Source organism: Lagopus muta, chromosome 7 (assembly GCF_023343835.1).
Source record: "Lagopus muta isolate bLagMut1 chromosome 7, bLagMut1 primary, whole genome shotgun sequence".
Taxonomy (NCBI): Eukaryota; Metazoa; Chordata; class Aves; order Galliformes; family Phasianidae; genus Lagopus; species Lagopus muta.
The window spans coordinates 50,044,813-50,058,305 of record NC_064439.1 but is presented as its reverse complement, the minus strand read 5'-3'; the positions used below and the strand labels follow the sequence as shown (position 1 = coordinate 50,058,305).

The 13,493-nt window shown below is 40.9% G+C and overlaps 1 protein-coding gene across 5 annotated transcripts in view; it reads left to right on the top strand.

Moving 5' to 3' along the window:
- The window catches only part of GLI3 (GLI family zinc finger 3), a 203,718-nt gene that overhangs the window by 156,343 nt on the left and 33,882 nt on the right, over positions 1-13,493 (top strand). For 4 of the 5 annotated variants that reach the window (XM_048951156.1, XM_048951157.1, XM_048951159.1 and 1 more), the window contains 3 exons: positions 5,217-5,433; positions 6,835-6,951; positions 8,206-8,346. In XM_048951156.1, the coding sequence (XP_048807113.1) occupies positions 5,217-5,433; positions 6,835-6,951; positions 8,206-8,346 (475 nt within the window). The remainder of the gene's footprint in view (positions 1-5,216; positions 5,434-6,834; positions 6,952-8,205; positions 8,347-13,493) is intronic. The other variant, XM_048951158.1, reaches the window with a different exon arrangement.

The window sequence follows — 13,493 nt, the reverse complement described above, 5'->3', positions numbered from 1 at the left end:
GTCATGCTGACCATCTACAGCTTTCCACATCTGACTGTTGAATGTTCCTGGCTGCATATTAATGGATATACATAGTTTTATAAACACATCAGTTTTAGTGTTTGAAATCAGCTCATACACTGCCACTTAGCATCCTTGGTTCAACTCCTGACCGCCTTTTACTTACATCCCCCAATGTAAACAGTGGCTCTTACATCTCAGTTTACTGTGGGATGAGTGAAACTGTTTCTTACATTAATCCTTTGAAAAAAGAACAACTGAACATGTGAAAACTATCACTGTTAACTTAATTATAACTTGGATAACGACGTAGTTCAGGAACAGATGCTGTGCCTGCAGACCCTGGACTCAGGGCAATTCCACAGGACTTTCTGATTTTGGTTTTACTTCAGCAGTATGTAAGAGTTGCTTTTCTGAAGTGTAGGTGGATACGTTGTTGGAAGGGCATTTGTGAGGCCCTGTGAACATTCCTAAGCAATAAAGACTGTACAAATCTGTATCAGAAACTAAAGATGAATTCCTGGCCTGAAAAGGTTGAAAACTCCATTCAATTCCATGAGTCCAGTCATTCATGCTACATTTATTGCTGAATTTCTGAGCCCTGGTTTCTCAATTTTACTTGCCTGAGGACTTCATGCAACTCATAAGGGAGAGTATGATGAAATAGTGACATCTGTACCTACTTAAGCATGAGCTAAAAGAAGCTGTGGCACTACCTGATGAAGCCCAGCTAATACCTGATGATCAGCTTCAGTGTGAAGCCAGTCCACTTACAAATTACCTGTCTTTTCATGAGCTATGATCCATTTAGGAAGGGCTTGGGTCTTTCTGTCTGCCTAGTGTCAATGGATGACAAAAACAAATGTTAGAAACTGCAGTGTATGCTGAGAGCTCCAAGGTTTTTGCACATGTTGGAAAGGTCCCATGTGCCCCCTTGCAGCGCAAAGTGTTCCTTACCTCAGCATGCGTGTTGTACTCCTGTGCATCAGGTCTTGCAGAACTGTGTGTTTCACATTTCAAGGAAGATATCTTCACAATTTTTGTGAGGATGAGAAAACATTTGCAATAGAAGGAAATTCTTGTGATATAATGAAACTGTACTCCACTTTCACAAGGTCGGAATCTCCTCTGCGCTTTTGTGCCAGCCTGTCTGCTTAGGCACGCGTATGTAGTGTATAAGGAATAAGGACTTTTTCTGACTTTGAATACACAGCTGTTTTGTGGTGAATTGCGCAGCTGAAATGGACAGAAATGGACAACCTTGTTAGTAGGACAGCCACAAAGCTCGGTTTTGATTATAATGTCTGTTTCTCTTCTTCTTGAAGTCAGCTCCTTAAAATTTGATGCGTTCGTGTAATTGCAGTGCAGTTCACTGAACTGCTTTTACCTCTGGTAAAAGGGAGTTTGACTTTGCAGTGGAGGAGGGAAGGAAGACAGACTGACAGACATATGTAGATGCCCACAGTATGGAAAAATAAATGACTGCTAGGCTATTCTGTCATATATAAATATTATATATATTCTGTTATTATATAAATATGAGATACTAAATGTTATTGAAAGTAAAGTAAGGACTGTTGGCTAGGGATATTCTGCACATGTCCTGTGTGCAAGAGAAACAAAGTTATGGAACAAAGTATGTTAAAAACTTCCTGAAGGAGGGCAGATGTCCCCATCCCTGCAGCAGAGCACTCTGTGCTAGCTGTGTTACAAGCTTTGATTTCAGCCCGCAGTTATCAGCCTCATTGTTGAGCAGCCTGAATGGTTTCTGGAAGGAAGAAAAGCCTTGATACCTTCTGTTCCTTAGGATCTTTCTGATCTTTACAGATCAGAAAAATCGTCCATGCTGTCCTGTGTCAGCATTTTGCCTGAGGTTGACGTTAAATCCAGACAGGTCATCCTGCCTCATTTTCATAAGGCTTTCCAGAAACTCTTGGAATTACTTGAAGGCAGCTATCTGAGCTATTTAAGAAGCAGCCCGGTGCTTTAACTGTTGTCACCATTTCTGAGTACTGCTCGTGGCTGGTTGCTACTCTATTCTTCTGCTCCTTTTCAGTCTCCTTTTTTGTTTCAATCTGAGGGGTTTTAGGTTTGGAGAGAATGGAGTGCAGGTTGCAAGGCTCCATGGGGAAATCCCAGTACCTCAATCAACCCTGTGGCGCTGAGTACTGGACACAAAAAAATAATACTGAAGAAATAAGAATTCCTCTTTTCCTCGTCACATCTGTGCACCTCTGTCCCATTGCATCTGCTGCTGGTGTCACTGCTTTCCAGTAAGAGCCATGAGCTAACATCTGGGCAAGAGTCAGCAGGGCATGCCTACTTCTGAAGGCTCCATGTGGTGTTAAAGCAAATGTAAAGAAAGAGGACATCTCTATGAGGTGAAGTCTATCCTTTTGACAGAAACTGTATGTATTTATATACAGGGACACAACAAATATGCTTACTCAGCTTTTAAGCACTTGCACTGTATTGGCGTAAAGCATATTACTGCAAGCCAATGAAACTGGCTTCTGTGTTTGTTAAAGCAGCACTGTTTTTGTCCTTTAGTTAGGAAAGTATTTTGCCATTGGAGGCATCAGTGCGTTTTGTGTTGCTCTGTGCGGAGTAGAGGATGCAAGGCAGGGATGACACTAGAAACAACCCATTAGCAAAGGTGACATCTCTGACCTCTGGAGGGATGGAGTAGAGAATACTGCCAAACTCCAGTATGTGTCTTTCAGCTGCATTAAGTACAACTTGTAAGTATACACTGTGGTGCTCCTGCAGTCTTCTACTCACAGCCGGAGATTTCTTTTCACCATCCAACTTTCCTTGTCACTGACACTTTGCCAGCCCTGCTACTGAACTAAAAATATATTCTGTTCATGGCAGTTTCCTCCTGCCCCTCCTGATCTGTTTGGGAAGGATCTCTTGTACTCTGCATAGGTTCAGAAATTAATGTTATATTCAGAAGCTCGTGCGTCTGTAGTCACAGCACAGTGACAGGTAGGAGCTACATCTCTGAGCTGAGGGCTGCAGTCAGTCACGTCTTGTAGATCAGTTCTGAGTTTGTCTTTTTAACGTGTAGGATCTGAAGAATGTCACCAAAATCTTAAACCGAGAATTGCAAAGTTAGGTATTGCTGGACATTCTTAGGCATCTGGAAAGGAAATAATAATAAAAGAAAGAAGACCGAGTTTCCAAGGGTGCTGCGTACTTGAAGCTCCCAAAGAAGACAATCCACTTATTTTTTTCTTTCAAACTGATGCAGCTAAGGCTTGAAAATGTCCTAGGTACTAACTGCTCGCAGGGAAACAAAATACTTTATGTTGCATTTGTTGAAGTGTTCGAAGTACACGAGATTAACTTACAATAATACATAGGATAGTCGCAGGGATGTAGTAAGGAGGCATTGTTTCAGCCTCATGTATGACATTGTAATTGTATGGTTTTTAATGAACAGACTGGAGTAGTTACACTTAGTAATGTTTGTTCACTAAAAAGGAAAGGGGGTGTTAAATCATTGTGTTCTTTGATGAATGGCTTGTACACTGAAGAATAAATTGAACAAACTGGCATAGAGCTCAGTGAACATGAAATCAGCTATTAGAAGAAAGCTTGTGAACAAATTCTGAGCCTGATATGCATCTTTTGATTAATGTCCTATCAATCATCCATAGTGGCTACCTTAGCTAAGTCGTGCTGTAATCATTCATGGTTGCTTACAGAAACACTAGCAGGGACTATAGAGCTGCAATAACTGAATATTATTACTGATTTCTCCCTAACTCTTGCTGTGAACAATTACTGTTTTCACTCCGTTTCTGCCTCCTTTTATTAAAAAGAATACAATGCAAAATGAAAAGAGAGTTCCTCAAAGACCAGTAAAATTCTCTCAGGGTATTCTTAATAATATTCTGTCCTAAGTGGGCAAACTATTGTAATACAGAGTTCTCATCAGGAATAACAGTAATGTAATCACTCTGAATCTGGCTCCTTATAGATTGTAGTCAAACAGACAAAATGTATAGTCAGATTAATGAACACAGAATTTCTTCAGAATTATTACTTAAAATGGTTGAAATGATTTTAGCCCTTTTTGTATCACGGCATTTTCAGTTAATGCACTTAAGTGTAACAGCAATTAAGACCCCGGACCGTAAATTTGGATTAAATCCACCCTTTTGCCGTTAGAAGAAGCCTTGATTCTGAAAAGGTTTTATCCTACATCCCTTTCTTTCAAGGTCTAATCTTCTGAACTGACCTTTTTAGAAGAAAATAATCCGTGCATACACTTCTTCTTCCTCTGTCTTTTTGTTACAGTATGATGTTATTGGCAGATGTTTACAGGACAATCCCATATTTCTGTGTTTGAAGATTCAGCCCCATGCTGTTTATGCTTCAAGTATGACACAAAGAATGTTTTGGCACTACCCACGGAGTAGGTCCTTAGATGGCAGTGTAATTTCCTCCAAAGTCACTGTAGTCTGGGAAGTATGGTGGAGTAATGAAGTGATGACAGGTATTAACATGCATAATGGGCTTTAATAGACATTTAATGTTGTTAAACTGGAAGAAGAAGTGCTTTCCCATTGGAATATTTCTACATTGAAAGTCATTGATCACCAGTTTCAGAGGGGAAAGGTTAATCCATCAGTTTCTGTAACCAAACGGCACTGATGGAAATTCTTTAGGTGACATTTTGGATGAACTGAGCTTTCCATCTTTGCAAACAAATGAGTGATATGACAAGCATGGTGTTCAGAACACATTTAACCAATTGATTTTCTCTCCTCTTGTAATAAGATCTAGAGACATATGAAAGAGTGTAACATAAGCCAAGATTAAAGGAACTGCTTCATACAGACGAACGTAGGGGAACTGCATTATCAATAAAAGTACTATAAAGCATGGAGGCACCCATTCTTTTTCTTTATATAAAGTTTGTTATTGCAATAAATAGCTGTTATTGAACTGCTTGCCTTTTATTTCAGTTTTTCTGAATTTTATTTCTGTCAACTTTCTGTGGTTTTGTGGTAAATGTTAGGAAAAATTGTTGTGTTTTGTTAAGGTATCGCTTTTGCACTCACTAGTAAATCCAGACCAACTCTGGGTTTAAAAGCAGGATTTATCATCCTTTGGGCATGATTTTAAGGGTTTAATCTGTACAGTGCCATACTGTAATGACCCTCATCATTTTCCTCCCTCTTCCCTCCTTTTTCTCCCAAATCCAGCCCTGCTCTGAGTTTCACATACCCTCCTACACCGGTATCCCTCCAGCAAATGCATCAGCAAATTATAAGTCGTCAGCAAACCCTGGGTTCTGCCTTTGGACACAGCCCTCCTCTCATCCATCCTGCTCCAACTTTTCCTACCCAGAGACCTATCCCTGGCATCCCCAGTGTCCTGAACCCTGTCCAGGTCAGCTCTGGACCTTCTGAGTCCACACAGGTGAGAGACAATGAAAGAAACCTTTGCACCCAGCTAATTTAAAAATGAAAAAATGAAAGAAATCACTTTGTCTTGTTAGCAGTTAATCACCACTGTCACCAAGACCCTTTGATAACAGTTTTCTTGCAGCTATAGCGTTTGCTGTCCCATTATTATAAATCATGGGCTTAGATGCAGCGTTCCTCATTGGTAGCATGCTTTTTAATCCTCATAAATATTTCAGTGTGCTGCAGCAGCTCCTTATTCCAACCTTTGCTGGACTGGACAGCATGAAACAGGTGGGGAGCAAAGAACAGGAAAAACATGTAGAAGCACTTAACGTTTTAAAGCTTAGCATCTTCACATCCAAATCAAGTTGTCGAGCGTACCTCGAGACACAGAGCTGTATTTTGCTGTCCTGAACAGGTGTGAGCTGCTCTAAGACTGTGCAGAGGGTTGAAGTTTTTTTTTCTCTGATTCATGCCAAACTGAACGTGGTGAGTTAGAATTAATCAGTAGCAAAGTTGTATTCTCAAAAGCTGGAGATGTGCAGCAGGGGATCAAGACAATAATGTGCACAGTTCCTGTTTTACCTTTTATTAACTCATGTTTGTTTGTTTCTAGATGACCTGGGATAGGTTATTCATCAGTCTGGAAGTTGTTTATCTTCTGGCTAGCTTTTACAAATGTAGATGCAGTATATACTGCTGTGGGCAGCATACTGATTTTTGTGGGGTCTGTGCAGTTCAGGTATCTTTAAAAGATCTCTGGATTCCTACAGGATCCATTTGCAGGTGTAGATAACAATGTTCTATCCAGCAAGAAGAAAAAAAAGATTCTGGCCTGTTTATGTCAGTGGTAGTTTTGCTGCTGACTTCGGAGAATCCAGGATGTCATCTAGGATTTTTCAGTTGAGAATCTCACATTAGTGTTCAGCTTTCCTCCCTATCCACTATTATAACGGGAAATGCACTAAAAAAGCTGAGATCTTGCATACAGGCATGAAATGGGAAAACTTTTTTCCTCCAAGCGTAAAAAAGAGATCTTTTTTCTCCTGTTTATTCACACTGGTGCTTAGCAATTTGGCTTTTCAAAGTTGCCTTTCTGAAGTCATCGCTATGTGGAAATTCAGGGTCTTCCTGCTCCTCCCTGGCCTGACAAAAACAGCATTGGTTTGTAAAAAGGAATAGTGTCAGATGCCTTCCAGTTCCCTTCCTTCTGCATTACAGGGTTGAGCGATGCAGCTCTTCCACAAGTTAATGCAGTGTAATTGAAGCACAATCTGATGGCGTAGCCAGTATAATTAACGGTGTAGCTTCTCCATATACAGTTGTATATACAGCTGCTGCACATTTCAGTTGGTAGCTGCGAATTTATCACAGTCTAATTTTGTCTTTTCTGGGGGGAAAAAACTGCCTGCAGCAGAACAAACCCACAAGTGAGTCTGCAGTGAGCAGCACTGGGGATCCAATGCACAACAAGCGCTCCAAGATAAAGCCCGACGAGGACCTCCCCAGCCCAGGTGCAGGAAGCGTGCAGGTACAGCCTTCTGATCTCAGTTATAAGCCTTTTTTCTCACTGCTAGAGGGAAAACACATCTTTGCCATGTTTTAGCCCTCCTGCCTCTTACAGGCCTTCATCTCATGCACACACATGAGCTCGTGGTAGGAAGGGACTGAATATAGAACTTGAGCGATGAGGGTTTGCTTTGTTAAAGGATGAGGACAGAATGGAAGCAGCGTGAAGGAGAAACCTCTCATTTGGTTCAGTGAGTGCTCAGCCCTCTGTTCTCTGTGGAAAAGGGAGCCAAAGATATTCAGGTCTTTATTGAGGACGAGTTTGCCATTCAGCAAGAATATCTACACCTTGCTGACTTCTAACAGATCTTAGCACTGTGCAACGTTGAGGCCTTAGTGCTGGCCTCCAGTCCCTTCTGCCAAGCTTTCCTTACTGGCTGATGCCACTGCTTTTAGGAGATTGATTCCTGATTTACAGTGATGAAAGGCAGGTCAGAATCAGAGACTCATTCTGGTGAGTGAATCCGTGAAAAGAGAACAAGGTTCATCTAAATCCCTCAGCAGGCTGGAAATGGAAAAATAGCATGAGGACATAATCTGAGCCAAATGTTTGTGCCAACATCTGAGCCAGTACCAGCTGGGAAGGAGTCCCTTGGAGGAGCTAAAGGTGGCAAATCAAAAACCGAGATGAAGAGCCATCTTCCCCTAGTCACCCCCTCCATGCACGTATTACGGGCAAGAATGGGCTGACGTGTAGCCTGAGAATTACCAGTCTGCTTTTGGAAAGACTATTTATGTGAAAAACTGTCACTGGATTAGCAACATAAACACAGTTTGGATGACTGGTGATTTATGTCCAACCTTATTACTAAAAACAAATCCCAGTTAATTCAGCTATGCTCAATAATGTCTTTTTCACTCATACTGCCACTGAATTATTAGGGCAAATGTGCAAATGAAGAGCTGCTTAGTATGGGGAGAAGGAAGCTGAGCATTTATGATCTGATTTTAACTGGCATGTAAATGGAGTTTTTTTAGAAATTCTCTGCATTGGGTACTTCTGAGGAAGAACTATATATTTTGCACATATACTTGACACATGCTTTTGGCTTACCAGGCCTGTTTTGAGCTTTTGTGTTCTGTAGAGCAGATTGAACTGAGGTTATAATAATCTGTTTCCCTCACTCCGTCTTTCTTTAATGATGAAGTAATTCACTTCTTTTCCTCTGTTTCAGAATTTCCTCTCTCTTCACCTCTGTTTTTTTCATCTCTCCAGGAACAGCCAGAAGGTATGACCCTGGTAAAGGAGGAAGGGGACAAAGATGAAAGCAAACAGGAGCCTGAAGTGGTCTACGAGACGAACTGCCATTGGGAAGGCTGTTCCCGGGAGTTTGACACACAGGAACAGCTAGTGCATGTAAGTTAATGGTATTCAGGAACTGGGTTTAAAACTGCGTGACCTTTTTCACGAGGGTCAGGTTCTCTGACCCTGTGCTGAGTCAAGTTTCTTAGCTAACAGCGCTGCAAACTGGAATGGGGTTTATGAGTTTCTGAGAATAAAGAAAACTGAGCCACAGTGCTTGACCTGTTCAGTCAGCTAAAGCTTAGTGTAAAATTCAATAAAGTCTTCAATAGAGATTGTAATGGCTCTGATCCTGTAAGCCAGCAAACACTATTTTGAGTTAGAGACTTTGATAGTTATTGAGTAATAGTAAGCTGGACATGAATTATTATTAACCTTTAGCCAAGTTTGATTTTTTCCCCAAAAGGGATTGTAACAGTAAAAATGGGTGAGGGGAGTCCTTCCCCCTTCCCTAGGGGTTAGGAGGGCCTTTTTTTTTTTCTATCAATTTACTGTTGTTTGGAAGCTGGAATGGGTTATTTAGATAAATACATGGTGGCAGAGTTACTCAGTCCTTCTAGCAAAAGCAAACTGTTAGTACTATTTATGCTATGCTATATATTAGCTATATCTGTCTTTTTTTTTCCTCTCCATTTTCCAAAGTGAATGGTTTTTAGTATTTTTTAGTATTGTAAGCTAAAAAATGAGCCGTGAAACAGAATGGAACCCACCAAGTACAATACCCCATGTTTCCAGTCACTTAGCTAGCAGGGCATCACATCAATTTCATAGAACTTACCTAAATATGCTGAAAAAAACCTAAGAAATTACTAGTACATATTGGAGAGGGCCATCTTCAGCAAATTATATGTGTGTTGGAGTCATATTTATTGTAGAAAAATGTTGAGTACTCTTCTGAAGATTGTGCAAAATCTGTTGCACAGTGTGGCCAATACTGCTGAAATAGATTGTTGAAAAATGTTCTTTTCTCCTGAAGTTAAATAAATAAGTAAATAAATAAAATCAAGCACCATGGATTTCTAAACACTATGCAAAATGGTAAGCTGATGGTGCAGAGGTGACTTCAGTAAATCAGTGCCAGCCTTCAACTTGCTGGAGTGTGACAGACTGGTGGTGCTGGAAATTAATCATCAAGAATTGTTGTTTTATATTATTGGTAAGTAATAATAGCAGTAGTGACAGTAACAATAGCAGTAAATGAAAGAAAATCACAAACTGAAATAATGGCAAGAATGTGACTTTTTAAATTAATTTTTAGACACTTTTTGCCCAAAACATATTCCAACATTTTAATAGGCCAAAATGAAATGTGAGAAGAGAGTCTTTTAATGTCGTAATATCTTTTTGGGAAGAGATTCCATATGAAAGGTTGAATGTGTTTAAAAGATCAAGTGTCGGTCTTGCAATTGGTTCCATGCAGTCAGACTGATTGACATCATCTGGGGCTCTGCACAGGCAGCCTTTATATCTGCTCATAATTGTGAGGCTAAAGCTTTATGGTGACTGGAAAACCTTTCTCAATATTCAGAAATGATCCGAGTGATGATGATAAATAATTTACACCAAAATATATGGAATAAAAGAGAAATTTAGAATAAAAGTGCCTTTGGTAATAAAAAAAAAAAAAAGGAGGAGGGTTTTTTGAAGTTGCATATGTGAAATCTAATTGAATTCCACTGCGCCTGTTATTTAACAGCTAATGTTTTATACGGTTTCAGGTGAGTTAAACTGACAGTGAGATTGTTCTTTTTTTGTTGTTATTTCTGATGCAAATCTAACTGTCTTACAAAGGTCAGCAGCAAGACTTCTCTGAAAAAAGTGTATTTCTTACATTTTTGAGTGATGGCAACATCTGAAATGGGTTTCTCTAGCTGTAAAAACGGGTAGATAAAAAATGTTTCTGTGATACAAGGAGTTCTTTTTGACAGCGCTCAAGATTTGGATGTGTTATGATGGCATTCAAGATTATGAGGTACAAGTCCCAACTTGAAACCCTGAAGACAATAAAACCATCATCCTTGCAGCAACCATCACATTCAAGTAGCTCAAATCACACAGCAAGACTCAGCGTGACTCAGTGCTGCTTTGTGATTCTTCTGCTGCTCCGGCAGAGGCCTGCTGTGTGGACTTGAGTGAGTTATTTCTGTCCAGAATTGCAAAAGGCCTTGAGTCATCTATTTCTGTGTGAAAGGCTGGTTCTGCGCCATCTGCCTCACATTTTGTCTGCCCTTGATTGCTGCAGTCCCCTGATTGGGGCCTGTTGCAACGTGGGGAGTGAAGTCCAGATCTCAGTAGGGCTTCAGCTGGCTTTTAGGTGTGCAACTCCAGAAGAAAGCCTTATGTTCCCATGGAACAGCTGTGTCCTTGAATATCTTCCCATTGCTGTGGTCTGCGGCCTTGCACCCAAATATTCATGGGTGAATCCAAGCAGACACAAATAGCAGTGGCTACACTTTTCGCAGTCATTGCTAAGCTCTGATGAGCATGGACACCTGTGTCAGGTGTGTGTGACAGAGCTTGTGTGTCTGTATTGTGGGTTCATCCTTTCTCAGCAATATTTACACTGCAGTAACAGCTGGAGGCCTCCTTACACCCAGAGTACCGTGGTGCTACGTGCTGCTGAGACACAAGAGAAGGAACAGCCCTGGTGTGGGCATGGCATTGCATTAACCACGTGAAAGGTTTGTGAGGCTCCTCAGTACTGCCTGTGGGTCCCCAAGCTAGCTTGTATATGCTTAGGCATGTAGCTACCATGCTATGCTTCTCAGCAGGTTGAGGGCTTTGCAGGATAATAGGTATTAACCTTCAAATCTTGCAGGAGTTTCCTGTGCTGGCTGCATGCGCTGCCGCTCTGCAGGTGCTTCCCAACCCGCTGGCAGGCTCACAGAGTATCAGATGCTCCAGCCAGGATTGAAGTGTTGTTTGAAATGGGATTCTGGTCTGTCACCTGGGACAACAAAAGCATGGGTAACCGTTCTGTTTGTGTTGGTTCTGCTGTAGGGTAGTAAACAACGAGGCAGGGGAAGGTGGCATAGGTGAAGGCAATAGTAGCTTAAATTGTCCTGGCAAGGCTCGTTCAGGTAACATATGCCAGCATCCCTGTATTCCCTGACATTCAAGGAAGGTGACCAGTGTGAGCTAAGAGCTACAGAGGTTGAGTGGACACCTACAAGCAGGAGCACACTGTGTTGTGTTGTGTACGTGCACCTGCTGGGTGAGTGGGATGGCAAGGGAACTTCTAGTGAGACAGAGTGAGCTACGTAGACGTTTTCAGAGGATTGCAAGGAAACCCTTTCCTGTCACCGTTTCAGAATTTGTACATTTGACTTGGAAGCATACAGAACATCCTTTCACCTGTACAGCTCAGCTGTAGCTCTACATTCCAAAGCCAGTTTCCTGAGCTTTGGCAATCTGGCTGGCAAAAGGAAAATCTGTAAAATACAGAGCTCCAGAAAAAGAGCCATAACGCATTCCTGTACATCCTGATAAGGCTGAATTTTCAGAATCTGCATGGGCTAACTGTAAGTCTTATTATAAATATTCTCTCTCTCCCTTTTGGAAGTGGGAATAAAGCTACAGTTTGTAGCCACGTGTGTTAGCAAGGAATCAGACTCAAAACCTCTACTGGCACAGAACAGGCTTGTAACCCAAGCTTTGCATCCCAAAGCATTGAAATTTTAGAAGAACTGGAGTGTTTATGAAAAATATGGAAGGCTAATGTTTTATTTGTTGAAGAATTGTGTACATGAGCATAAGTTCCCCTCTCACTAGAATGCTTCTGGAGTGGAACTCAGAAGAGCTTTTCTACAGTATGCAATGCATGTTGTGGAAAATGCAGCTCACATTGTAGGTATCATTGCTCCCATAATGTACAGGGTGTATCCACAAGCACGTGTACTTCCATTTGGAAAGAGGTAAAGATGGGGTTGCTCGTGTGTGTTCCAGTCTTTCTGTCATGTGAGAATAACATTATTACCCTTTTGGAAATGATGGGCTATGATTTAATCTGAAATCAAGAATAGGTAAATCAGATCCTAGCAATGTCTGGGATAGATAGTGTTGTGTAATATAGCATATGTGAAACAGTAAGTACAAACATATCTGTGACTGGATGCGTAGTACAGCTTTATAACAGAAACTGTGGTCGTGGGTATCAGTATACAGCAGTGTTTTTCTGCTTTACTTTCTGTAGTGACGTCCTGCTGTTACTAGTATAAAATGTGGGTGCTACCAAGAGTACATTCAAGTCCCATGAGACAATGAATTTATGAGCAGAACCTGTGCTTCTATGAATAAATAACTAAAAAGCTACATAAGAGAATCGTTATTGACCCACCCAGAAGGCTTTGACGCTGTAATGATTTCAATGCAGCAGCTCTTGTTTTCAAGTGATATGTGCCACTTAGGATTCAGCATGGTTAAATTTTCATGATACATACACCAAAAGGCAAGGTGTTAAACCGTTCACATTCTCTGCCTTATTTATAGCACCCATCCATCCTTTTTTTTTTCCACCTCTCTTACAGTTAATAGAAAGATTCATGATTCTTCATGGTTGTCTATCTAGTGTCTGACAGTACTGACTGCCCTGCTAAAGCAAGTCACTATCTATAATTGATATCCTTCTATGGAATAGGGTACTGGCTGCAATTGAAGGGTTTTGCTGAAAGCTCTTAAATCTTGACAACTTCTGCCCTTGTTCTGGTTCAGTCGCTGAGCTTCACAGCTGGGATCCCAGGGTTATTTGAACTTGGTGCAAAAGGGGTGCGTGTGTTTCACATTAGCAAATCACAAAGTCGGAGAGCAGCATTAGAGCTGCTTCTGTGGACTCCTGCCAGGTAGTCTTATTTACAGCGCCTTGTGCTCCTGAAAAGATTGCTGGCATTACCGTTTGAGCGTGTGTGCTGAAGATTCCTTTCTTTCCCTTCATATTTGAAAAAAAAAAAAAAATCTTATTTATTTTAAAGCCTCAGTTTGCTGCTGGGGCCTTTATCATTCAGCTGTTTAATTAATTTCTCTGCCCAGCAAGATATTATAATTGGGCTTAGCTGAGCTCAAGTTTGTTTTAAATATGCGATAAATGCACTTGAGCACCCAGAAGCTAATAAGATATTGTATATTTTTATAAATCTGCTTTTTGTTGCAGTTTGTCTTTTTTTTTCCCCCAGAAATCAGGTTAAGAATAAAATATTGCAGAAGGG